Raw genomic sequence first — 27,353 nt, 5'->3', positions numbered from 1 at the left:
TCTATTCCAACCCAAATGCTTCTACTTAAGAGAAACAGAAAAACCTGGCAACCTGATATGCATGAAGTACAGACAGGAATATGAATGGGAAGCTCAGAAAATAGACTGGGTGCATAACGTATCTTTAAACACACAGAACTTTCTCTCTGAAAATATTGACATAACTTTTAGACTTAAGTCGCCAACTCTGAATGCGGCCCCAAATGCAGAAATATTTAACAGAGTTTCAGGATCACTGTTTTCCAGTTCAAACAAAACAACATGGAGCTATGTCATCTTTAGCTATAACCTTATAGAAGCTGACAGATTCATTAGTTCGTCCCCACATTTCTGTAGGGACATGGCACTAATTTATTACCTATCACTTTGTGTCTGAAATGTTTGTAGCTTTGTGTGTTTAATTAATTATAATTTTTTCACTCTGGATGCTATTTAGGACCCGGTGCAGTTCAAGACGGTAACAGCGGCAAAGCGGGGACGTACACACCCATCTGCCTGTTCCTCGCCGTCGCCCTGCAGCTACTGCTCACGTTTTGATGGTGAAGAGGTTTTCGGCTGGAATTGGTCCCATCTCTCTCGTCACTCATATCAACCCCTGCAGCCACCGATGAGAGCAGAGGGCGGGCATGTGATTCCCCACTACACCTTTTTAATAAAGTAATCATCCCATTTTACTTTATACTAGTGTCAAATAAATCTCTCCTATATTTTTTATCTTATCTTTTTTTTTTCTTTCTTTTGCCCCAGTAAAAATCTCATGATTTATACATAGGAAACAGGCCTATTGAGGTGAGGCTTGTCCAGTATATATTTGCATATAAAAGAATTTCTGTAACTGTAGTTTAATTTAACCAAATGTAACTTCTTCTAAAACTTTAGTATCAAACTTAATAAGAAAATAATATTATTCCAAGTACGTTTGGTATTCTAAGTATTATTCCAATGCACATACTGTATGTCTCCCTTCTCTTGTTTGTCATCACATTCAATGACCTCAAGAAATAAGAATTACTGTATAATTATTTTTAACATTTGTTTTTTGGTAATGCCATATTCCAGAGTTTTTGGGGAGACCGGGCACATCTGCTACTCCCCATTGTACTTTTCTTTTTTTTTTTCGGATGGTAATATTTATAAGTTTTTTTTTGTTGTTTTTTTTTGCAAATGAATTCATACAAGACAGACTTTGGTGTAACTTTTATTTGATTTTTTTTTTTTTATTTGGTGTAACTTTTATTAAATGGAAAAGGCAAAGTGGGTAATCTTGCAGAACCATTAAGAAACTCACTACTAACATTTAATTTAGTCTGCAGGAGAGAACATTAAAAAGGAGTTTGGGATCATTTAATGTAATATGATTACATTAATTACATACGATATACACCAATTAAAAATGCATTGTTTTGTTCGTTTTTAATATTAATATTATCAAGCAACAATAGATTTCAACTCCAGTCGCTCATTGCTTTTTGATCGAGTAGGGCTGCATTCTAGGTCTGGGGTAAAAACCAAGAGGTAGACATTTCCATTCCACCGACCGAGACAGCCCAAAGTCATCATTGTTAAGTTGGTTTTGAAGTTACAATTGCTGTAGCTCAAACAATTTTTTTTTTCAACCCATACCTATATTCTGTGTAATAATGCACCTTCTTCAATTTTTCAATAATTCTAAAAGTTCCCATCCTGACATAACTCATCATCACTAAGTTCTCTTCTCTATATGCATATGATTTGTACAAAGGGAAAATATGCACCTGTTTTTACTAAAGTTGTGAACCAGTTTAATACAATGCAACAGACTTTTCTATTTTATGTTGCTGCTCTGGTTGGAGTCATGTAATTTATTTCTGAAATTTGCATTGTTTTGCATTAGAGTAACTTCTAAAAAAAAAAAAATGTTTATTGTAAAAATCTGATATTAAGTAGTGTGCTTTCCATATGGTATATGGGCAGGATGAAGTAAAATTGTCTATCATCGTCTTACCTTCAATATCTGAGTTTCAGAATGGTATCGTTGCAGAGCAGCTGTGTGGTCTGCTTGAGCATCTATACATTATAATTTTTTTTATTATTTTTGTCTCATTGTTTTTGCCTGAATATTTGCTATATCCCCAGTCAGAGTACCTCAAAGACAGAGCAAAACTCACATGATGATGATTTTTGCACTACAGTCAGTGTGCATGTCCAGATTTAATTTACAGGAAGACTTTAGTAGCTGTGACTGGTGAATAAAAAAAAAACAATGTAGAAAAAAAATATAATAAATAAATAAATAACTTTCTCATATTGACATGCCCAGCAAAAAAAAAAAGACAGCCCTGGGCACAATGAAGCTTGAAACAGAAGTTTAAAGGGAAAAATCATTATCTATCATTATAATGGTGAATTTCAAGCACAAGGTATGATTACATTTAAGATGTGTGGCATTTGTGCAGAATTTTGTATGTGGTTACCTATAAAGATATACTGTAAAACCCTACAGTTTTGTCTTTATTTTATTCTTTATTCTTATTTCCTTTTTTTTTTTTTTAGCAGGTTTGGCCTTTATAAAGTGTAGGTGCAATATAGTTGTCTTTCAAAAGCATCATGAAAGCACAGAAATCTCATTTCACACTTTTCCCAATCTGAAATCTCAAGCTTAACTTGCACCCACTCTTTAGGGCTGTTTGTGACGTGTGTTTAGAAAGTGAACTTTGTAATCTGGGGTTATGAACCGAGGCATTTGGTAGAACTGAACCTGTTACTGCGCCATGTTATCTTCTGAAGGGGAGTGATGCTCATCTGTGCATGGCCAGAGCCCACACCTTTACTATGGATGAGTGAACTGGTGCAAATTTGTTGAAAAAATAAATAAATAAATATAAATAATATAATATAATATAATATAAGGCACCAAATCAAGTCTTAAAAAAATAATAATAATGTATCGCTCTTCTCCTACATGATTCCGTAGAGAGGACCAAATCAAATTAAACTCCCTGTAATGTAAAGTAATTGTTGCTTCATGTTTTTCTTTATGGATATTGTGTGTTCATATTTAAGACTTACAACAATAAAATGTTGTATCTAAACAGAACTTGCTTTACTGGTCTATTTGTGTCTTTTTTTTCCACATTAGACTGATATATATATGTTTCATTTTTTTACAAGTTTCAAAATAAATAAATAAACAAACAAATAAATAAATATAGACCGTGCAGAAAAATGACAGATTTTACACATAGATTAACACTTTAAGCATTTGCACTTTTTATTGAATTACATTTTCTTATTATTTGCTCAAGCATATTTGGTGGTTGAACATTCAGCACAGCCTTAATTTCAATAGGATTGGTTAAGCGTTGAACTGTAAAGCTAGACAAAAAGCTTTTTTTTGTTTGTTTGTTTTTTGTAACTTTGTAATTATAAATCCATAATCATTCAGAACCGATCAAAAATGAGTTCAGATGCAAGTAAAGAAGTTTAATATTATTCGTAGTGTGGAACCGCAGTTATAGTGAAAATGGGCAGTTAACATTTCATTTTCAGTTAATCATTAAATTATTGGGGATTTATTTACTGAAAAATTCCAGCTGAAAGATTAATTTTTTTTTGGTAAGAATTATTAAATGATTCATTATTATATTAATTATTATTATTGATATTGACACTTTACACATAGTTTTAGTGATGATCATTCAAAACTGATTGCAAGTCTTTTTTTTATGAGTTTTCCCCAAGCACTTTATTAGGAATAATCGTACAACCAATTATTCAGCCAATAGTTTGGCAGCAGTGCAGTACATAAAATCATGCAGAAGCAGACCAGCAGCTTCAGGCAATGTTCACATCAATCATCAGAATGTGATCTCAGTGATCTTGACCAAGGTATGGTTCTTTGTACCAGAGTGGCTGGCTTGAGAATTTCTCTAGCTGCTGATTATTTTAGGTATATACAGTAAAAAAAAAGGACTTGTTCATGAGAAACATCAATGGAGAATGTCCAGAGCAGTTGGATATTGCTATTGTCACAAAGCAAAAGTCATCTCAAATCACAATGAGTTCAGTGTTCTTCAGTGGTCTTTCCAGTCAATGGATCTGAATCCAGTAGACCAGCTTGGGGATGTGAAAAAACAAGAGATTCACAGCATGAAAGTGTATCTGAAAATCTGCATGATTTGGATGATGGCAACATGTCAACTTGGACCAGAAGCTCAAACCTCAAAGGAAATTTTTTGCATCTTTTCAAATCCGTGCCATGAAAAACATGCTGCATTGAGAGCAAAGCGCGGCCATACAGTACCTAGTAATAGTGTATCAAATAAAGTACTCTGTGATTGTGTGCATGTGTGTGTGTATGTGTATCTACTCAGTATCTAGATAATTAGCTACTTACTCATTTGTACCAGACAACACACTATATTTATGAACACACTGTGAATGCATGGCTCATTTCATTACATAATCGTTTAAATCTTGTGTTAAATCTAACATTTTCAAACGATGCATTATGGGTATTATAAATATCCTTCTTGACCAAAATAAACGACTGTGTCATACTGTCTATGTATGACATACTAAGACATCCATTTTTTGACATCCGGTGTATAAAAAAATGATACTGATTCATATTTTTAGCATCTGTCAATCTTTACAACCGTGGATCAATTTATATCAGTTTCATTCTAAATAAAGAACATAAATTACAAGTGAAATGACAGTTATGATTAAACAAAAATACCGTTTCCTAATTAGTGTCAATAACATTGAAAAGTCACAGAGCTCCCACTACAGTGAGCACACGCACAGCATTAGCAGACATGGCTTATGGGAATAAATAGTACACGAGTTAAGTAGTGAGGCTCAAGCAAGCTGTGATTTCCGATCAGAAACACACGCAAAGCCATCTGGGACAGAGAAAAGGAAGGATGCGGCTGTCTTTCTAATTAAAGACCTCAGTTTCACTTGGAGAAAGTGGCTTTAAACACAGTCTTCTTTCTGGCTTGGCTGATTGTTTGACACAGACAAACGTCTGGAACTGTTTTAGAGGAGACATGTGAATTACAATCACGGTACGTTCTTTTGTGCAGCTAAAAGGCACACATCAAAAAATAGTTCTGAGTTGGAGCCCAGTGAGGGTGGAAGAAAGAAAGGTTTTGTGAAAAGAGAAACCTCGGTATAGGTGTATTTTTACTTCCTGCTTTGCATATTAGAGAATAAAAACATTGCTGCGAACACACCCCACACATGTATAAGCTTTTCTTGAAGATAAATCTAAGCCTTGTGACTGAACAACTTGGCAGGGAGAAGTAGAAATGGCTCAGGAGGAAAATATCACTGAATAGCAGCTGGTAAATATTCAAACGCTTAAAGAGACACCGGGGGAAAATATAAATCTAATAAATCATATAATAATAAATTATGTGACAGCCGAGTGTCTTCAGTCTCCACCCCGAGTGTTTATTACAAACACAAAAGGGAGAAACGAGGGAGCGTGCGGCCTTTTGTCTTGGAAATTTGCTGGGAAAAGGAAAGAAAAACAACAAACAAACGGAACAATTGGTGGTGATTTCTGCTCATCTCCATGCTCCTGGTGGAGTTCTTTATCAGAGTTCACAGGATCTCCCCTCTGGAACTCCCACTGAGCTGTCACTCCTTCAGAAAGCAAAACAACATGAATAAATATGCATATTGACAGAGCAAATTAACCTAACTTGACATTTCCTGGCTATGGCACCTTTGGAGTGTCGGTCAGACTGCCAGTCTGAGGAAAAATATAAAAGAAAATTTTCTGCGTGTCCGCTTACTGTAGAGAACGTTTCAAAAATGAATATCACAGATAGAATTTTCTGCTTTTGTTTTGTGTTGTTGTTGTTGTTCTCATTGTTATTGTTTTACCACACAGAAACTTCTTCAAAGCTTGTCTGGATAGTTGTTCATGCAGCTAACAGAAGGGTTCAATTATATTTTCATCAGTGCTATTCACAAAACAAATCCCTTTATGTAATAAAACCAATAGTAGAAGAAAATATTCCTGAACTTTATTACACAGGACAGATACAATATTCATTCTCCAAGAAAAAAAAACAAAAAAAAACAACAAAACAAAACAAAAAGAAAACACAAGCATCTACATCTGCACATGCACACAGAACGGTTCTGTAAGAATCGTACACTTTCTCAGTGCTCTACAGTTTACCAGGTCAGAGAGAAACCTGGAAAAGAAATACGATGCATTTTTTTTAAAGCACACTGAGATACTGATGGTGGAATACATTGCAGTAGCTTGATAAGGGTTGGAACCGTGTATTAGTCGAAAAAAGAGACGACGACTTTTTATTCATTATTATTTCATCTATTTACTGAATTGTCCATCCAGCTTGTTCAGAAGGTGGTGGTTTATTTTCAGCACGGCTCAGGCGGTCGTTTGGCTGCGAGGCAAATCACAGGTTTTTTATTTAACGTGCTGGATTGAATATGTTATCATTTCTACAGTAACAAGGTACAATACAGAAGGACGTATATATTATTATGTATAGTGCACATTCCATGCAAACAAAATGGAAGTTTGGCATTTAGCATTTTTTGGATGGAGTCTCCAACGTCAGAAGTGTAGTTGCTAGTTTTCCACTATGGGAGAGTCTTCAGGATGAAATGGTTTCCAGTTTGTGGATTCTCAGCAATATAACAGACTGCAATTTTGTTTCATTCACTTCGAGAGAGAGAGAGAGAGAGAGAGAGAGAGAGAGAGAGAGAGAGAGAGAGAGAGAGAGAGAGAGAGAGAGAGAGAGAAGAATAAATAGACTGTTGAGAGCATGACATTTATAGATGATGTAAATTCATTTTGTGGATTTTGGACAAATGGATAAAAAGTAAGACTTTTTCTTATTTCTTATTTTTTAAATAAAAAAAATGGCAAGTATATTTTTATGGTATAAGAATAATAATATATCAGATGGCCAGATGATGCAATTATTTTCCAGTATATTCACTACAGTACGTCACATTGTGTTGTATACATTTCATTCATTCATTTTCTACCGCTTATTTGAACTACCTCGGGTCTCGGGCGTCATCGGGCATCAAGGCAGGATACACCCTCGACACAGTGCCGACCCATCGCCGGGCACACTACACTACCAGAGACCTATCAACCTACCATACAAGTCTTTGGACCGGGGGAGGAAACTGCAGTACCCGGAGGAAACCCCCGAGGCACGTGGAGAACATGCAAACTCCACACACACAAGGCGGAGGCGGGAATCGAACCCCTAACCCTGGAGGAGTGAGGTGAACGTGCTAACCACTAAGCCACCGTGCCCCCATTGTATACATTTATTATGTGTAAATGTAATTTTTAAACATAGAGTAATATGTTTAGACTGGATCATAAGCGTGGGCATAAAGCATTTTTAATCTGCAAAAGGACTGAGTTTCATCCTTTTTATAAGGGTGCACAATATTATCCAGAAACGGCACTGTGACTGCTGTGACACTGTGATTTTTATTCCAAGCAAGTCTACTGAAAGCTAAGATTTACTGAATAAGCAGGAAGAGTCAGGTGTGGCTGTTTGTATGGAATGAAGACCTGAACACACACCAGTCCACTGTGGATAAGACAGCCTTGTGCAAGCATTAAGCATGCAGAGTGTGTTAGAGATAAATTAGAGATAAAATGTACTATTAGTATATCATGTGTGGTTGTACACTGTTAAATAAATTATGCTAAATGGTGAGTTGTGACTTTTGGAAAAGATCCTCCCTGGAAACCTGACCGAAAAGAAAAGCCTGTGTTGCAGGCTTCTAGTTAGAATGTTTAAGGGAGCTTTCACACTAAAGGTTCAGTCTGAAACAGTACGGTTTGATTAAAATATCTGTCATTCAGACAGTGAAGTGCACTGTGGCACCAAACCCGAGACTCAACCGGACTGCACTGGAACTGTGGTGTGATGCTGATCACTCGTACTCGGGTCAACCTGTGTATATGTTTCAGCATCATTCATGTCCACAACATGTGTACCATGTTGACATGTTGGCATGGGATTGTGATGGAACACAGAAAACTAAAGATGCCTTACTCCATTTTCTAAAAAATAAATAAATAAATAGTGAAATACATTCTGCATGTATGTTTGTGACATTGTTAGATGAACACAAATGCACTGGAGTTAGATAGAATCGAGTGAGTCTAAAACAAGGCCAGCGCTACAGAGGGGCCGGGAACAATCAAACTTGGATTTGGACCACAGCAAACATGCCCAGTGTGAAAGCCACCAAAGTGTCCGCTAGAAGGACAAAAAGAAAAAGTGCAGCTTATATTAAAAAAAAACATCTGAAACAATATTTATGAAGAAATATTCTTTTGGCAGCTGAGTTCATTCAGTTCAGTTTGAGCACATAGCTGGCACAGAGCTTCCACTGGCTTTACAATCTCATATACAATAATTATGATTTGTGCAGCTATGGAAACCTAAAGCTAAAGTTACAGGATTCATTCTAATTGAAACATGACATCAAATGGCTTCAGATGCATTTTTACACATCATTAATGACAGCACGGCACTTTGGGAAAACAAAATTAACAAATCTGCCTTGACATTAGTAATTATACACAGAGAAATATCCTGTAGTACGACTTGTGTGCTCACTTGCAGTTACTGTATTAGCTTCACAAAGGTGTTCATTGTCACCAAAACTAGCCTGTTTGAGTGATTCATTCAGTGAATCTACATGCAGAATATCAGCAGTTCTGTACACACGTTGGGGGGGAAAACAAAAACTGAAAAAAGGGATTTTCACCTTCATCAGGTAAACTTTGTCAAGTATATGCAAAAAGCATAATAAGGAAATGAATAAATACCTGTTGCTCTATATCTTATGTTAAGGAGGAAATCATCCTTTAGTGCTAATGATTTTGAATATCAAATTAGCAATTTCTGCAAACGACAGAGCATCACACAAGCCTCTTAATATACACTTCATTAATGCAGCAGTTAGTGGTTCAGTTATTTAATATACAGTGTGAAAGTCTTAGGCACATGCAAAGCAATGCTGTGAAGTATTGAAGACCGATCGAAGAACACGGCTTTAAAAATGACAATAAAATGTTTATACATAAAAAATATATATATTTTATAAAGAGCAGGAAACTATACATTAACTAAACAAGCAACAAGCCAATATTAAATGTGATAACCCTTTGTTTAAAACTGTCATTTCTTATATTGCTGTTATGTTTTCCAAGCATGTAGATTTTTCTAATTATTAAATTATTTTTTTAAAACTATTTTTAAAAAAAATTGTCAGAATTTATTATTTATTCAGTTATTTATTTAGTCTGAAAAGTGGTCTATTATTGTAATTTTAGAACATTTAGGTCTGGTCCACTTATTTGCTTGGACAAGTGGTGTTCCATGAGTGCTGGTATTTCTAACATCATTGGCATTGGTACATTTCACTGTTCACTCTTTGTATCACTCCAATCGTCTGTGTTTGCTTACTACAGACTGTGAGTCAGTTTGTATGCTACATGACAACATGAAACACTATCCATCTGTGGCTTATTTTCAATGTCACAGCAAAGTAAACTAAATATATGACCATACTGTGTCTGAAATATCAGTCACTTGATATTACTTTCTTATTTATCGACTTATAAAATCAATATCACACTTGCAATTACATACAGCTGGATCACAGCCGTGCTGACAGTCAGTATAACACCTCGGGGTGATACAGCTTGAATATTCTACCTTGTTCTTTAACATTTACATTTTGTTGGAAATGTAATGATTTAATGTTTAAATGTTCAGGTTTTTTTTTTTTTTAACTCAATGCAAGTCAGAAAAAATGGACAAAATATAATAATAATAATAATAATAATAATAATAATAATAATAATAATAATAATAATAATAATAAAACACTGTTTTTACATTAATTGTCTGGGATTGTAATAGTTACCTACAGTATACTGGGACTTTATAACACATTCATATACATTGCATACACTGTTTATAAGGCAGTGCTGGAGGATTTTTGAAAGACTTTTATTTACTTATGATATGTGAAATTCATGTCAGAAAGTGAGGTGCAAATTGAGAAATGAATGAATTGAGAAATCATTCATTTACATGACATATGAGTTATACACTGTTAGGGATAAACAATACGAAAAATATACAATGTTCACGTCAAATCTGGAATACTTCACTGTTCTTCTGTCGTCTATCTGGTGGAGACATTAACGGATCTAAGGAGAACTGTACAACCTCAGAAAAGGTTGATTTTATGGACCCTTAACTAAGGAAACTCTTTTTTATAAGAGTGTACACAATGCTTTTTATCATAGTTAGGACGCAATCGTGTGAGCGTCTGCTGTATAACAGTGATTGATCTGTTACTATAGAAACAGTGATGCATTAGAACAAACGCATTATTATAAACCTGTGATTTGCCGTGCAACCGCCAAAGAGCGGCCGTTCCCGGAAAACTCAAACAACTCAACACAACAACTACTCATCAATCCAAATAAAGAATTCAACAAAACTGAGCTAAAATACATTGTTGTCGTACTTCAGAACAGTATTTAATGCAGATTGACCGGCACTTCTTCAAGCTGAGGAACATCTCGTTCCCTGCTCCTATATAAAGCAGATAAATTCATGTTCCAGAAGGTAAGACGACAGGTGGATACTTCACTGTGGACATCTTTAAGCTTCATACACTATCAGTCAAAAGTTTTTGAACACCTGGAATCTCTTAATCAAAATAATTAGTTTTGTAAAAAAATAAATAAATAAATAAATAAATAAATAAATAAATAAATAAATAAATAATAAATAAATAAAAATAATAATAATAAAAAAAACCTTTAAGACTAAAGGTAAGAGATTCATTATTTATCAGTGGTAGTATTACAGTACCTATGAAACCCACACAGGGAGTGTGCTGCCTCTTTAGTGCTTAACTATATTAAAGACTTTTGCTAGCGTCTTCCAATAAAAACAGTAATTTGTAATCTTTATCTTAAGGATTATTTCAAATGGTGTGATTTAAAGCATTTGTCTGGCAAAGTGTATCTGTGCTGTTGTTCAGCTCAGCTCAACTACTAGGTTGCATTTACTTTTCTACTTTTATTCTTCAGGAACCTTTTACAAATCTGCTTTATAAAATATTTGGACTAAAATTATATTGGTAATGTTTGGAATGTGTCCCAATGTACATTCCCTATTTATCTTCAGCTCTGCAGCACAGATAGTGGATGAACGTATTGTTCATTAAAGTTAAAGTTAATTTTTTTAATTATCTTTAAGGTAATACGGCCAATTTCTCTACAGGAAAATAAAATCCCTCAGCACATGCAAAACACACTCTTACATCTGTAATAATAATAATAATAATAATAATAATAATAATAATAATAATAATAATAATAATAATAATAATAATTTTAAAAATAATTTTAAAAAGAACAAGAAAATAAATCAATTTATGAAAATTATGCAGTAGATTTGTGTGTGTGTGTGTGTGTGTGTGTGTGTGTGTGTGTGTGTGTGTGTGTGTGTGTGTGTGTGTGTGTGTGTGTTTGAGTGGAGTAGAAGATTTGTTCTTGTAAAATCTTTAGTGTACACGTTTTCATTCCTATGCGCTCTCTCTCTCTCTCTCTCTCTCTCTCTCTCTCTCTCTCTCTCTCTGTCTCTCTCTCTTTCTGTGTGTGTGTGTGTATGTGTGTGTGTTTGCACATGCAAGTGAGTGCGGCTAGCTGGTGTAATGTCATGGGCTGATAACTGTTTCTCCTTGGGAAGCATCCAAATCTCCTCATTAAGGTGCTGACTGCATTCGAGCTCTGCTTTTAGAGAGAGAGAGTAACAGGTGCAGAGGTGTGACAGAGAAAGTGGCAAGCTTATCAAGGTTACATATACACACAAGAAGATACACAGGGGGATGTGTCAGGGGTGTAGTTCGGTGGTCAGGGTGGGGCAGGAGGAGGGATAAATTGCATGGTGAAGGCATGGGAATAAAATGCATCTAATGCACTTTTAAAAACCAGCTTTGAGAATACAGAGTAATAAATAATGCATACTAACCATAGCAAATAATGGTGTTGGCCTTATTTTTAATATCCTTTGCCATAAGGATTTAAGCATAGACATTCACAGGCACACAAAAATTAAAGTCATCCCTTAAAACCTGAGAGAGAACACTGGTAAAATACCTCAACAGAGAGTAAACAAACAATGATTAAAAACATACCTTAAAAAATGAAGGGTTTTCCTCATTTGTAAGCAGTTCATATTATAACTAGGGATGCATCGATACCAGTACAGGGATCAGGTATCAGATCAGTACCGTGTTCAGTCAGTGCTCATTGCTCCAGTACTATAATTTGATATCATGTGATACTATACAGCATGTGGTAAACCGGGTGTACAGACGACACGGAATGACAACGAGCTAGACATTTCACGATTAATGTCAATCAAGGCAAAGCAGACTGCAAACTGTGAGAGCATCAACCTACAAGTACAATCTATAACTCGGCATCAGGAGAGCATAACTAGCACCCAAAAAAAAAACCTGACTAAATAAAGTTAAATAAAATATTCTATGATGAACGTGATTGCGTAATAATTAGTCGGTTACTCAGTTTAAGTATCAGTATGTGAGTTTATCTGTATTGACTAGTACCAGAACACATACTCATACTCGTATTTGGTTTTAAAAAATGGTATCAGTGCATCCCTATTTATAACCTTATGATCATCATTGAACAGGAAATTTCCCAATTCTACAGGAAGTGTATACTGTAAATGAATAATTGATAATACTTTTGCTTTTCTGAATACACATGCGGTATTTAGGGCCTCGTTCCACATATAGATCATCATCTGCAGAAGTAAAAGCCTAAATGTGCACAAATCTTGCATCAAATGTTCAAATCCAGTGTGTTTCTTACTTCCTAATTATACATGTATATTACTGTAAAGAGTGTCTAAAATAAGGATCTAAAAAGACCAGGTAAGATGGCTAACCTACCGACCTACTGTCTGTGTGTGGTGATGCAGCAGTCCTTTAAAAAATCAGAACATTATTTCAGTGACAGATGAACATTATAATACACACCAGACTGTTGTTTTTTTTTTCTTTTCTTTAGGAAATGTGAGCTATATTACGCACAGACTGACCTCACTCATATTCAAATGAACTGTAAGTATTCCACTGTATACATCTGTACAGGTACAGGAAATCAAATATCACATGATTTTTTGCACTTTTGTTGATTATTTAAAAAGAAGAATCCATTGCAAGAACTCCATTTGTTTTTTTTTGTTTTTTTTTTACAAGGAAAGCTGACATGATACGGACATCTCGACTCACACATTTCAATACCGAGCAAAACCATCCATGTACTTATTTAGTTTTTTTTTTTTTTACGATCAAGTGACTTTTTGCTTTTCTTTGACATTTAAAAAAAAAAAAATGAAGAGATCACTATATTTACCAGCTAGCCACAGAACCCTATCCTGTGAAGTCTCACGTTCTCATGTGACAGACTCATAGTCCAAATCTATTTTCTAGCCCAACTCCTGGAAGGAAAAAAAAAAGTTCAAACCAAATAATAACAATAATAGTGGTTTGTTTCTAATGATGGGACTCTGAGTCTGTCTTTGCTTTATGTCGAGAGGGGCTGATGCAGTTGTTGGTGTCTCTAGCATCAAAACTTGAGATAAAAGAGAATGAGTGTGAGCAGTGGGCAGACAGAGCTGGATGGAGAATGTGCAGCGCTGTTCACATCGTGTATCGCTCCTGGGCCTGTGGAGAGAGAGAAAGCACACATTCTGAGTACTTACACCACCTCCGTATGACTTAAGTGCTCTCGATCAGGTGTGTGTGTGTGTGTGTGTGTGTGTGTGTGTGTGTGTGTGTGTGTGTGTGTGTGTGCGTTTATGTGTTTCCTGATTCAGTAATGTGAATGAAACTGTTCACATTTATTTATCAAAGCAAACTCTAAACCAGACAGAACCTTATTTAAATCTATACCAATAGATAATAGCTCATTTTTCTTTTGTTTTCCAATACTGCTAATGAAAGCTTGAGTTTCGGTTGACATTGATTCTGATACTAGCTTTGGTGGCAACATTCTAAGCAGAAATACCCAGACTGTCCTCTCCCTAGACACCTCGTCCTGATCCTCCACAGAGATAGCCAGGTGCTTCCAGGCTAGACAATAGATATAATCTCTACATCTAATCCCTGATCTGCCCCAGGGTCTCATCCTCATCACTTCCCTAGGGTGGTGTCCTGGAGGCACACTTACCAGATGCCTGAATCAAAACAATCTTAAGGTAGGAACAAATATTTCTTTATATGGAAATATTTGTGTCTAGTATCATCCTGATACAATACGCTTCTTTCATGGACCTACATCACCCACAATGCTGTTCTACTACCTGCTTATAGTGATATAAGTGGAATTTTAGCTCTTGCTTCTTCTCTACTTACAGTAACTCACAAAGATTCTGCAATGCTTTGTTCCCTCATTTCTCCTCTCTAAAAGATCAGCTTCTGAAGTATTAACTTTCATGCTAGCGTTGTGGCCAGTGCCGTTGTGCTTGTCATCTCATAGATCATTTACAAGCCAAGCTCTGATGTAACAATTGCACTGTATTTTGAAACTCTGAGCCAGTTTGCAGTCTTTATTACTTTCTCATTATAATGACTTATTGCTTAGGTTTTTAGTAGCTAACAGTGATATATACAGTTAACACACATATACACACACACAGGATACTGTATATATATATATATATATATATATATATATATATATATATATATATATATATATATAAGAATCATAGAAACACATCACAATTATTCATGGTGAAATTTTTCTTTGCGGTAAAACAAGTTTTAAAGAGAATCTTGAATTTATAATGTGTTATAAATTGCCAATGTGTTATTTACATCCCACTGAATATATCCAACCATCCATACATCCATCTGCTTATTTTATACAGGGTCACAGGGAGCTTAGAGTCTATCTCAGGGGACACATGGCACATGGCCGGGGCACTCTAGATGGTGTGCCAACCCATCGCAGAGCACAATTTCACACACACACTCACACCATAGGCAATCAGCCTACAATGCATGTCTTTGGACTGGGGGAGGAAACCAGAATACCCACAGAACACATGGGGAAAACAGGCAAACTTCCCACACAAAGGGCAGAGGTGAAAATCAAACCCACAACCCCGGAGGTACAAGACAAAAATGCCAACCACTAAGCCACAAAAAAATGCTCAAGTGTTAAAAATAAATAAATAAATAAAATTATTTAACCCTTACTATCTTAAAATCACAAAATTTTCAGCTAGACATTATTTTAAATACTTAGGAGTTCTCACACATTTAAAATCATCCTTAGCTGTGAGCTGTGTGTGTAATAATGACATCAGAATACAGATATTCATTATTCATGTTGTGGTGGTTTGTCTAAATGAAACTAATTATTAAATGTTTCCTTACCGTACAGGATTATGCTTGCATTTGTGATTCCCAGCATGTTCATGGCCACACACGTGTAGTTTCCATAGTCCTCTTCAGACACGTTGAAAAATATCAACATAGATTGTTTACCTTTGTTTTCGATTTTGACTCCGTTGAGTCCGTTGAAAAGGCTGAAATAAACAAGGTCATTGTTAAGAGTGCTCAGGTGCTTAGTTTCAATTCCCAGGTTAGGTAATAAAGTAATAATAATAATTTAAAAAAAAACCTTAGGTATAACACTGGTACATCATTTTTAGTTTCATCTGTCAGTACACTGTTCTTAAAGAGCTCTAACCTCGAGATTGTTTTTGAACACATCTTTCGGATGCTACACTATTAGTATAATCTGTAAATCCAGATAATCCAGAGCTGCTTTTCCCAGTTAGATCTAGATTTTGTTTCTACGTTTAAAATACCGAAGCCATAGACATTTCTCAGTTCAAGTACACTTATATATTACTTTATAATTCTATAACCGCGTAAAATGACATCAAGTGTTAAATTAACTCTTTCAACTCCTTTCAACCCCCAAAATGATCCAATGATAAAAATATTTCCTTAGAATTTACAGGCATGGTTAACTTTTTTCCATGAATTACAATTTTTTAGTCACTTTACGTCTTGTATCTACAACCAATGTCTGTGTCAATAAGCTCTAGCATCTTTATATCATAAGGTTCATCATCATCATCATCATCATCATCATCATCATCATCATCATCATCATCATCATCTGCACTGTAACCTGCATGCTCTGAAACCTAATCAGGATTTTCTACACTATCATTGAAACTGTCATCTTCTGATTCCTTTGGCAGATTCCTTTCCACTAAAATACGAAAAATTAAATACTAAATAAGCAAAAAAAGAAAAAAAAAGAAAAGCTTGAATATACAGGATGTCTGCCTATGCATATTGTTATAGGTAGGTAATATTTATGTAAAAAAATCTCATTAATTGCTTCACTATGATGTTTGCTTGAGCAAAAAAGAAAAATATTTCCATGTTCATCCTTACACATCATCACTCTTACAACCATCTGGCTATTTTTACCCTTTTCAGACCTATCAACCCTACGAACACGCGTTATCTTGTATAATTATGACACATTTACTTCTGTATTTCTCATATATATATTGCTGTATTTATATTCTTTACCCTTGGGTACTCGTTCCAAATACTCTATACATACCTTCTCATTCCTTGCTATTTTATTCCCGAAACACAGACATCTAACTTGTATATAAACACCTCCTGGTCAGCTCTGCATCTGCTCATTCATACAATTATCCAATAAGCCGATCATGTGGTGGCAGTGAAGTGCATAAAACCATGCAGATACAGATCAAGAGCTTCAGTTCATGTTCACATCAACTTTGAAATAAACATTGCCTGATCGCTTTCCCATCTTCACCTGTCATGGTTTGTGCCCACTGTAACTGCAGATTCCTGGTTTTGGCTGACAGAAGTGCAACAACATGTCATCTTCTGCTGTTGTAAACCATCCATCTCATGGTTTGATATGTTGTATGTTTTGAGATGCTTCTCTGCTCATAACAATTATAAAGAGTGGTTATTTCAGTTGCCGTTGACTTCCTGACATCTCAAACCAGTCTGGCTTTCATTTTCCTATGATTGGTATCCTCTTATTTCCCTGCCACATAATTGGCTGATTGGATAATTTCATATGTAAGCAGAATCGCATTTTTTTTGCTGTTTTTACTGTATACCTAAATGTAGGAAGTCAGTGCAAGACTCACAATAAAGTCTCTTAGTGTTACAATAAAGTCTCTTAGTGTCTCTTAGTGGCTACTTTTTTTCTTTATATTCATGCTTATATTTGGCAATTGGATGTAAGTCCATTGTAACGCTGCTGCTAAATCCAGAGTAAAACAAGTATTCAGCTCAATTCCCTGATGGTTAAACCCAAATCTCTACGGCCTTGTTTCTGGAACACCAACAGATCCCCAAAGGTGCTGCTTGGATCTATGATTCCGTGTGTCCTTGTTAGCCGTTAACTGTGAAGTGCTAAAAAAAAACATTGTGTTGAAAAACTGTTGTTTTAAAATAGAAAACGTACCGGCGCTCTTCTTTGTACCACTGAAAGTCAGCAAGAGGAACAGCTGATGCTTCGCACTGCAGCTCTCCTCTCTGTCCAACAGCCGTCCCAGTGTTGCGAGTACGCGAAATGACCGGAGGATCTGTGGGGTGAATGCACTATACTAATGATGATCATAAATGACCGTGTCAGTGTTATTGAATGTACGGGTGATTCTTTCATATCAGCGGGACTGACAGTAGACTTACAGTTTACTGTGACTTGTACCGTCCTCACGTCAGGGGGTGAGATGTCATTTGAAGAGATGCACTCATATGATCCTGACTGTTCTTTGGTGATCGCAGTCATCTCAAAATACTCGCCCTCACTGATGAATCTACGATCTGCGACAAAAATCCAAGCATTCATATAGTGCATATCACAGAGAATGGCACATTCTAGTGATCACAGCATTTGTACCACACAGCCAAATAAGGCTGTCATCATACCAACAGTTTTACTTCATTATCAATATCACGGTCAATCAACAATGATTTAAATGAATCAAATGTGCAAAATCATTGAACTCTGAATCATAATTTCCTCTTGCATTAAACCAGGGCAGTTGCATAAAAGTTTAAATTTAGATGATGAACCTGTGACATGAGAAAAGTAGTTAATCACATTGCTGTATTAATAATAATAATAAAATGAAAAACATGTAATCCGCCATATCTATATAGAGGTCGTGATGGTTGTCAGGCATATTTCTTGCAACGTTGCTCAGAGTGTCTGTTTTGTTAAATCTACACAGACTGAATTAGTATTGAACAAGCTAATCCATTACATCCAGAGTGGGTTTAAGTAGCGTTCTGCAGCTGATAACAAGCATAGACTCCTGTGTGTTCTAGAAGCAGACGATTCCAAGCAGATTATTCACTAGATGCTCACCACTTCATTTAGGGTCATAAGCCTTTAACTTTGCAGTGCAATGAGCAAAGTCACCTCACAATTGCTGGATTGTATATTTATAATCACACCCTTTAGTGTCACCCAAATGAGGATGGGTTCCCTTTTGAGTCTGGTTCCTCTTAAGGTTTCCATCTAAGGCAGTTTTTTTTCTTGCCACAGTCGCTTCAGTCACCTCAGGCTTGCTCATTAGGAATAAATACAAACACATTTATACATAAGTCTAAGATTATTTTTTGTATTATATTAATCTCTGTATAATATTAAATTTCTTGTATTATGATCTGTAAAGCTGCTTTGAGACAATGTCCATTGTTAAAAGTGCTATACAAATACATTTGAATGGAATTGATTGTCTCTGCTCCTCTACCTATAACTTCTACCACATCTCTACGGAATAAGGTTTTCAGCTGTTTGATGAATTCAGGTCCCTTTTTGGTTATGAGATTAACTTGTATAAAACAAACCTTCATTCCTCAGACACCACTTTGGTATAAAAAAACAAACACATGTTTTTCAACAATCGCCAAAGAACATCAGAACAGACCGGGAACCCGTGGACTGGTGGAGATCACTGACAGTTCCTCTTTAGGTAGACTCTCTAGCATTTAAATAAATATTCTCTGTTTCTATTCTCCCTTTGCTGGTAAATTGGTAACCAATTATATCTAAATTTCTGTGGGGTGACAAGCATCATTCTGAAGGCTTGGTGAGCAGCTGATAAAATAACAAGAGGATCCTAGCAATACTATTCATTGATTAACTACAATTTCCTGTCTTGCTGACAACCATTTACATGCTTTGCTTGTAGAGATGAAAGCATGTTTACACTTAATGATTTGGTTTGCTGTAATATCTTAGAGTTAAAAGGCATATTTACTCTGTCCAAGACATCATTGTTTTTTATACCTTACTCTGAGATCAGCTATAAAAACATATGGGGTCCTCTGAGATATCCCAATTAGTTTTCATGAAGTCTATGTCTCATTCTTCTAAATGCTGCAAAATCACATATACAGTATCTTGTATACACAGACTCATTAAACTGGCTTATAAAATTTGCTTTGATTTAATCCTAACTGGAATACGTTTTGGAATTATAAGTTGAATCTACCTTGAATAATTGAGCTCATCAACTAATTCAATTTAAATGCATACACAGCACAGGGAATATTCAACCGCATACATAGGACATAAAATGGGATCCCACTCCTTATTGTACTACATGTATATTAAATATTGCATATGTTTTGAGTTTGTGTATTGGTATATATGTTAATTTACACAGAATCAGAAGGCATCAGGTATAAATATCACTAGGCAGTGAACCACTGATGTGATTAATATAGCCAAACCAGCTTCAGTAAGGTCATGGTCAAAGACTATTGATTCCCAAGGAGCTTCCCAGTTATATCTGAAATGTTTGTCCTCTGTATGCTGTATTTTTTACATTTGGTATGCTGTCTTTTTGTCTAATCTGTTTATCTTCTAACATTCTCTGTGATTCTATATATATACTGCATATATATATATATATTGGTCAAGTTTGTGTTCAATTTTTGTTCATTTTTATTTTGTTATTATATATATATATATATATATATATATATACACACACACACACACACACACACACACACACACACACACACACACACACACATATATATATATATATATACACACACACACACACACACACACACACACACACACACACACACACACACACACACATATATATATATATATATATATATATATATATATATATATATATATATATATATATAAAATAAAAATGAACAAAAATGTATTTTTTTTTCATTTATTATTTATTTAAAATATTTTATCCTTCAGCACTTCACCTTCAATAACACATAACCTATCCTCAGGCAGAGCAAATGTCAACACACATCAACATTTTTACATTAGAAATCTCTCATTAATCACCAGTAACCTCTCTCTCTCTCTCTCTCTCTCTCTCTCTCTCTCTCTCTCTCTCTCTCTCTCTCTCTCTCTCACCCAATTTAAAGGTTGAACAGTGGATATAAGTTGTTATTTCTACTCTCATAATACCATGGCCTTGGGGATGGTGTGATATAGCAGGGTAATTATGCTTATCTAACTAAATTACTCATTTCTGTAATTTTGGGCTGATGTGAAATAGAGGGTAGAGGAATATGACTGTGTGATTAACTGAAGATTTCATGAGGTACAGTTTTATGCAGCGTATAGGATATTATCCTTGGACATTTACTTTTATGGCTAGTAAACGAGCTGGACTAACGTTATTTGGGCAAACACACTCATATTAATTACCATAGGCATTGACTCTTAGGGTTCATTATGGATACTTTAGATGGCAAATGGTTTTAGCTTTCAACTTAAACCGTTTTCAACTTAAACACAGTACTTTTAAGGAAAAAACAACTTGTCCAACTTGTCCATAAGGGCAGGAAGTTCAGATCATTAACATATACCACCTGTTCAACAAATAATCTTCATAAAGACTTAATTAACAACTTTATATGATTTAATGAACTTTACAGTAACAGAACATGAATAATCATGCACTGAAACCGGAATTAATATTTACTTAAATAGGAGCTAACGAACAGTTAAGACATGAACTAATAAAGAGCTAACTCTAACTATGACATGAGTCTTATGAATTTGATTAGTTTGATTAGTGAATAATGACAGGTAGGAGTAAACTGTCTCAAACATTATCTATAAGAAATAACATGAATTAAAAGTGCATACATTCAAAATCTTTTGCCATATGAAGATGTGCACACATACACTGTTGGATGTTGCTGGATTATGAATACTACAGTGGGATTTGGAGACAAATAGTTGGATAATCACCCAAAATGGGTTGAGATGAAATTAGCAGTGTTTATTATTAGTAAACTTGAAGAAAAGAATCAATGTAAATGGTTAAAGTAATCCAGTATTGCTTGTGTATGCAGCTGGATATGGTTAATTATATAAACAATTTGAAATTTGTGTTTAATTCATACTCGTAATTATACAACATATCTATGTCTGTGTTAATTAATACATTAAGTAACAAACCTGTACTTACATTTATTAAAGGCGGTCATTATTCATGCCGTAGTTAAAATGAACTCATCATTATGTCACGATTCGTACATGCCTTAACTCATCCTTAGTTCATATTTCTGTAAGTATTATTATTCAGTTGCTCTAACAATGCTGCTATTTGATTGAAGTTCCATTTCATTTAGTTTAATTTCTTAATTTTATGTGATCACTAGGAATCTCACTATTTAGCACCATATAGTTATGCAAATAAAAGGAAATGCACTAATAAAGGCCCACAGAACCAGGGGAGTAACAAAACGCAAACAGGATAATAAACGATAGAGTACTACCAATATCATGATTTATAGTGAATAATCACAAGGAAAAGCAATAAATAATCAAATCATCACAAATAAAGTGCAGAAATCGTGTCTTTGATTAAAATAAGCTTTTCTAAATTGAGGAGGAGGGTTGTACTGTATGTGCAACACAGTGTCCTTGTTTTCTGAGCATAAGCTGTGAAAAGGGAAAAAATGTGTCTCTCTTAACTAACGCCCAAACTTTTCAAGGATAGTTTCGGATTTTTTCATTCATTGGATATTGAGATCTATTTGGGCATGAACTTTTGCTAAAACTTGGCAACCTTGGTTAATGACATTAGCTCTTCTGTGAGCAGCTCACACACTGTGACAGAAAACAACACTGAATCGAACATAGTTGAACAAAGGTATGTCTAAAATAGCTCAAAATATTCTGTTAAAATGGATGCTGGGTGGCTGCATGTTGGATATTAAATTATAGAGAAAAAAAAAAAAGATTAGATAGTAGCCTGAAGCATCAATCAAGTGTGAAAGCCTCTTGATTTTTATTTGAGGTTATGTGATATAACGTCGCCTTGCCCCGGCAACATCCACATTATTAAGCTGCTCCTGCTTCTGCCTTTTAAAGTAAGCAGGTTATTTTTAAGTTTTACTCACTTTCTCATATATTTTATTTCCTTCCAGGTTTAACAGATATCTGCCATTTTTTCCTGATCATTATATTTTCTTTTGTCTTCACATCTTGTGTTTATAACTTCAATAAATCACCAAAATAAATCATACCATCACAGCTGTTACATTTTGACTATAAAATGCTGGGAAAATTGCTACCACCAGGCTGTAAAGTGTTCCCTTCAAAATAAAGCAAAGCAAACAAAACAAACAAATTGCACTTTTTTGTCCAACAAAAATGCATGAGAAGGAACAACTAATAACATGTGCTGAATTCTGTGTGAAAAATGTCTGCTTGCTAAAAGGACTACACAGGGACCGCAGAACTGTTTACACTCCTATACAGTGCAGACCTTAAGTAACTAAACAGTGCCAATATTTGTTCTTGTGGCTCTGTAGCCTAACACAGTGGACCTGAAATAAGACAATGGCTTTGGGATTAAAGTGCAGAATGTCAGCTTACATTCCAAAGTCTTTACATCTATATTAAGTGAACCATCTGGGGATCATTTAAATGCATCATACTTAAGTGTACTGGATTGCAAATCCTTTGCCTGAAGACTGTGACCTAAAAACATCACCACATGCTGGGTATATGTTCCTTGGTGAGATTCAGCAAGGACTATAATAAAGCATTTTTCACTTTCTGGAATATTTCTGTCTTATTTAGTCTTGTATTCACTAAATAAAATGCATCTTCGCGTTATCAACCTGCCCAGGCAAAACGCTTCACTTTTTGTAGTTGCGTCCACAATAAACTGCCATTTCAGATTTTTTGAATTGATTGATTTTTTTCAGGAAGTGGAAAAGCAGATGTAAAGTACTCTTTCACTCAAAGCTACTCAGTGACAAGTCTTTTGTTAAATCACATCTCACACAGTGCTTTGATGTCATGAGAGTAAACATTTAAGTGAAGATTTCTGTTTGACGCTTTGACAAGCACTATTGTGCTTTATGACCATGGTTGAAAAGTGAAAGGCTTGGTTGTCAGAACAACCTTCAAATCACTTCAACAACTGGCATAAGAATTGTGCAATAGACTTGCTTTGGCTGTTTATCACTCACTTCATTGAAAAGGAATAAGAATTACAAAACCCCTCCTGGACAACGAGCACCATTTGTCATTTGAATAGGCCGTTATGATGAGGTGTTCAGCCGTTTGCTACAATTCGCTAGCACATTAACTCGGCTTTTTATATCGACCCCATTTAAATGCTAGTATCATTTCAATCTCAATCACAACACCAATGCTCATGTTAGTCAGCATTATCTCATAGGCTTGTGTTCAATTTTTTATTATGAGGAAACTGAAAGAAAGCATAAGGCTCATGGCAATTATGGCCTGTGGCAGTTAATAATGCCGCAAACATTACGAGGCAGTAACAGAGGGGTGGATTATGAGAACATAAGTATACTGAAGGACCACAGCATAAATAAATTACTGGCTTAAATGGAGAAAGACAAAAAGGCTTACAGATGAACAGAGAGACAGATGACAGTCTACTATAAAAATAGAATGCATCCCCATTTAAAAACTTTAGTAGATGGAGATATGCATCAATACTTTATGGGCTTCCCAATAAAAACAGTCAAACTTAAATGTGTTTGGTTTCCCAGTCCCATCATTTTAAAGCTCCTGATTAAAATTGTCATAATTATTATACATCTATACATATACATCTATGCCATAATTTTATAACGGTCTGCTAAAATGTTTTACTACTGAGCAATGGAGATATATTATAGTTTCTACAGTAATTGTTCTAAAAAAGCCTTGATTTTTTCATTTATTCCTAAATTACTTTAGCTAAGCTTTGTGTCAGTATTTGTTTTGCTGATGAAATCAAGACAGAAAAATGAAAAGAAGAAAATGACACAAAACAACAAAAAATTTACCCTTTTAATATCAACCTACCATGAAATGTAATGCCATTTCCCTAAACAAATGAAAATTAGACAGCAATGTTATAGAAAGAGATGAAATTCACCTCCATCTTTACACATAAGTAAATCGAGGTGACAGAAGACGGCTGGTTACTGAGCAAGTGGTGGAGCATGTTATTTGGTTAAATAGCAGCAGTATGTGATTCAATCTAATTGAATTATGAACATTGAAAATACAACAAAACACTGTGGTTCGTCCCAGGCTTGGACAAATCATAAAGTGTTTAGCTAACACACTGGGAAAATATAGGCAAGTAATGTACTGCCAAATCCCATGAACCGATTAGGCTTAAATATACTGTAGTTGCTATAATGTAATGTAAGAATGTATGTCAAACAGTGCAGTTAAGTGCATTGGTACAGACTAGTGTAAATGAATGAATCTATGATTATTATCATCTTCTAACAAAGTCTCTAATGTAGCACATTGTGTTTATGCACTCAAGAAAAAGCCAGCAAGTCATTGGTAGGGGTTTCTTCTGTGAGGTGTCCTGTCCTCTTATCAGATGTGAAGATATTATTCAGATCTTTATTTTCTTTTGAATATTATATTTCTGCTTTAATTTGTATTATGTATTTGTTTGGTCAGCGTTTCCACATACTCGTAGTCGAGGGAACTGATCCACCAAGTGATTCACAGACCTGTGAATCGGCTCACACTTTGGCTGATGTGTGTAGTACAGCAGGTGGTGGGATCAGGAATGAGTAGTTTGCATTAGAGTTTCAACATCCATGTCTAAACACCATGTGACAGAGTCAGTGATATGTGCAAGTGCAGGTTAGCGGACTAAAGTTCCAAATGTGAAAGAAAAAACAAACAAACAAGGAAAGGAATAAAATCAAGACGAAAAAGTTAAAACACAGTAAGCATTAATTCACAATTAGTGTTTTAAAGGGTGTGAATGTCAGTGGAATCATGTGTACATAACAAAAACTCAGGTGAGTGTGAACTTAATGGTGGAGTGTCATGCTGGGTATTGTAGTCCATGGCAGACATGTTAGTAATCCACAATGTATTATGGAAAGTGTACTGTAGTTTTTTCTGATTCCTGCTCTGATGTGACACTGTTTGACCATCATGAAGTACATTAAGCTATAATCATATCAAATTAAGACTTCTGACATTTTAAAAAAGTAAAAAAAAAAAAAAAAACAATACTTTTAATAACCTGGATAGTAAATCTGATTGTTTACCCATTTCTATTGTTGTTGATATTCATCAGCATGTTATTCAGGAACTACATGAGGAATCAAAGATGACACAACACTTGGTTATACAAAAATACTTCACGCTGGGGTGGTCATGATTGTTGTATTTTTCCTGTTAATGGTGTGTAATTCTGCTTATACTACAGTGAGTAACAAATGTATTATTGAATAACTCTGTTGTTGGTAAATTTAATGTCATGGAACATCTGTGAGAAAAGGTAGTTCTTGTTATTGCCTATGATACTGCAGTAATAAACAGTTGCTCCCTCACCAGCATGGGTTTTTTCTCCCTCTCTTGCAGTAAATAAGCCAAAAAAAAATCCTTCTACTATCAGAAGGTTTCATCATAAACAATGAAACATTTTTTTTATCTATTTATTATTAGGTTTAGATTGTATGTACTGCCAGACAAGTCCCTTATAGCAACAATAGCATATAAGAACAAATATTAATATAAAGCTATTATTTATGCTACAGAGGAGCTATAGAACCCAAGAATAATTCAAGTGCACTGCGGAATAATATGATTTATTATGTAGCTACAGTGAAGCTAACAGGAAATGCATGTAGTTACAGAAGAGTAATGTAAATCAATTAAGCACTGAGGATTCCTGTTGTCTCTGCCACACATACCCAGCAGAAATGATCCTTTATCCTTGCAACAGTACATTCAACTTCTCTGACTGAAATTGCTGTTTTAAAATTGCACAAATAATATGAGTGTGTGACATTGTCACTAGATTGTTTTCCATCATGATTTAGAACTCTACTAAAATTACTGTAGCTAAAAGTAGCGATCAATAATCTTATTCTCTTTCTCCTAATTGTTTATTATATATGTATTCTAGACTGGCTGCTGCTATGGAACGCATGCAGCCGGATGCATTTCCTTTGCAGAAAAAAAAACAGTACGACCATCTCAAACAAACACTCAAGAGATTTAAAAAAAAAAATCAAAACGGCTATAAGGGCTCTTCAGAGTCAAATAAAATGGAGAGTTATGAGCAAAAGAAAATGGGTTCAAATGATTTTCCTCTGAACATGCCCAGAAAATATGTTAAAGTGGGTCAATGTTTCTAAGCATTGAAATTGGTTGTTCAGTTTTGATGGGAAGCTAGGCCAGGCTCAGAAAGGCAGAGAACATTGCTCTGGATTTTTCCCACCCTAGAAATTCATAAACACCAGCCTTCATTTAGGCCTTTATGCCTCCCCAGTGGGTTTCAGTGCTCCCCAGTAAACCAATAAACACACCAAGCGATGATATTACATGTATAATGAGATTGAGCTCTGCTAATGAGTTGATAATCAGGCACTGACCATTATTAATGTTTGTGAACACATCTAATTGCAATGTGTAATCATCTTTGCATGGGCTACCCCCATAATAGGCACTCAAATGGTGATAGCCTCAGATAGTAAACTATTGACTGAAAAAATTACAAGGCACAAATGATGTTTTCTAATAATGGATGAGGAGACATCAGCTACAGTACATTTCACCATGTTTGGGGAAACAGGTTTGCAAAAATTTTTAAAACATGTCAGTTTTTGAATAAATGTATTTTCTTTGGCACATCAGAAGAGTGGTCGGACTATAGTCTTCAGTTATAATTCGT

The 27,353-nt window shown here is 35.1% G+C and overlaps 2 protein-coding genes across 12 annotated transcripts in view; one reads left to right on the top strand and one right to left on the bottom strand.

Annotated features, from left to right (window-relative positions):
• Positions 1 to 3,076, top strand: part of ntm (neurotrimin) — a 367,086-nt gene extending 364,010 nt beyond the window's left edge. For 8 of the 10 annotated variants that reach the window (XM_027150958.2, XM_027150952.2, XM_027150968.2 and 5 more), the window contains one exon: positions 437 to 3,076. In XM_027150958.2, the coding sequence (XP_027006759.1) occupies positions 437 to 537 (101 nt within the window). In that variant the 3' untranslated portion in view covers positions 538 to 3,076. The remainder of the gene's footprint in view (positions 1 to 436) is intronic. The other 2 variants (XM_047805062.1, XM_027150989.2) reach the window with 1 other exon arrangement.
• An 8,443-nt stretch (positions 3,077 to 11,519) lies between these two features.
• Positions 11,520 to 27,353, bottom strand: part of opcml (opioid binding protein/cell adhesion molecule-like) — a 220,098-nt gene continuing 204,264 nt past the window's right edge. For both annotated transcript variants that reach the window (XM_027160887.2, XM_027160880.2), the window contains 4 exons: positions 17,842 to 17,976; positions 17,615 to 17,735; positions 15,514 to 15,665; positions 11,520 to 13,794 (listed from right to left, as the gene is read on the bottom strand). In XM_027160887.2, the coding sequence (XP_027016688.1) occupies positions 13,697 to 13,794; positions 15,514 to 15,665; positions 17,615 to 17,735; positions 17,842 to 17,976 (506 nt within the window). In that variant the 3' untranslated portion in view covers positions 11,520 to 13,696. The remainder of the gene's footprint in view (positions 13,795 to 15,513; positions 15,666 to 17,614; positions 17,736 to 17,841; positions 17,977 to 27,353) is intronic.

This window comes from Tachysurus fulvidraco, chromosome 20, assembly GCF_022655615.1.
Source record: "Tachysurus fulvidraco isolate hzauxx_2018 chromosome 20, HZAU_PFXX_2.0, whole genome shotgun sequence".
Lineage (NCBI taxonomy): Eukaryota > Metazoa > Chordata > Actinopteri > Siluriformes > Bagridae > Tachysurus > Tachysurus fulvidraco.
This window is presented reverse-complemented; position numbering and strand designations above follow the sequence as displayed.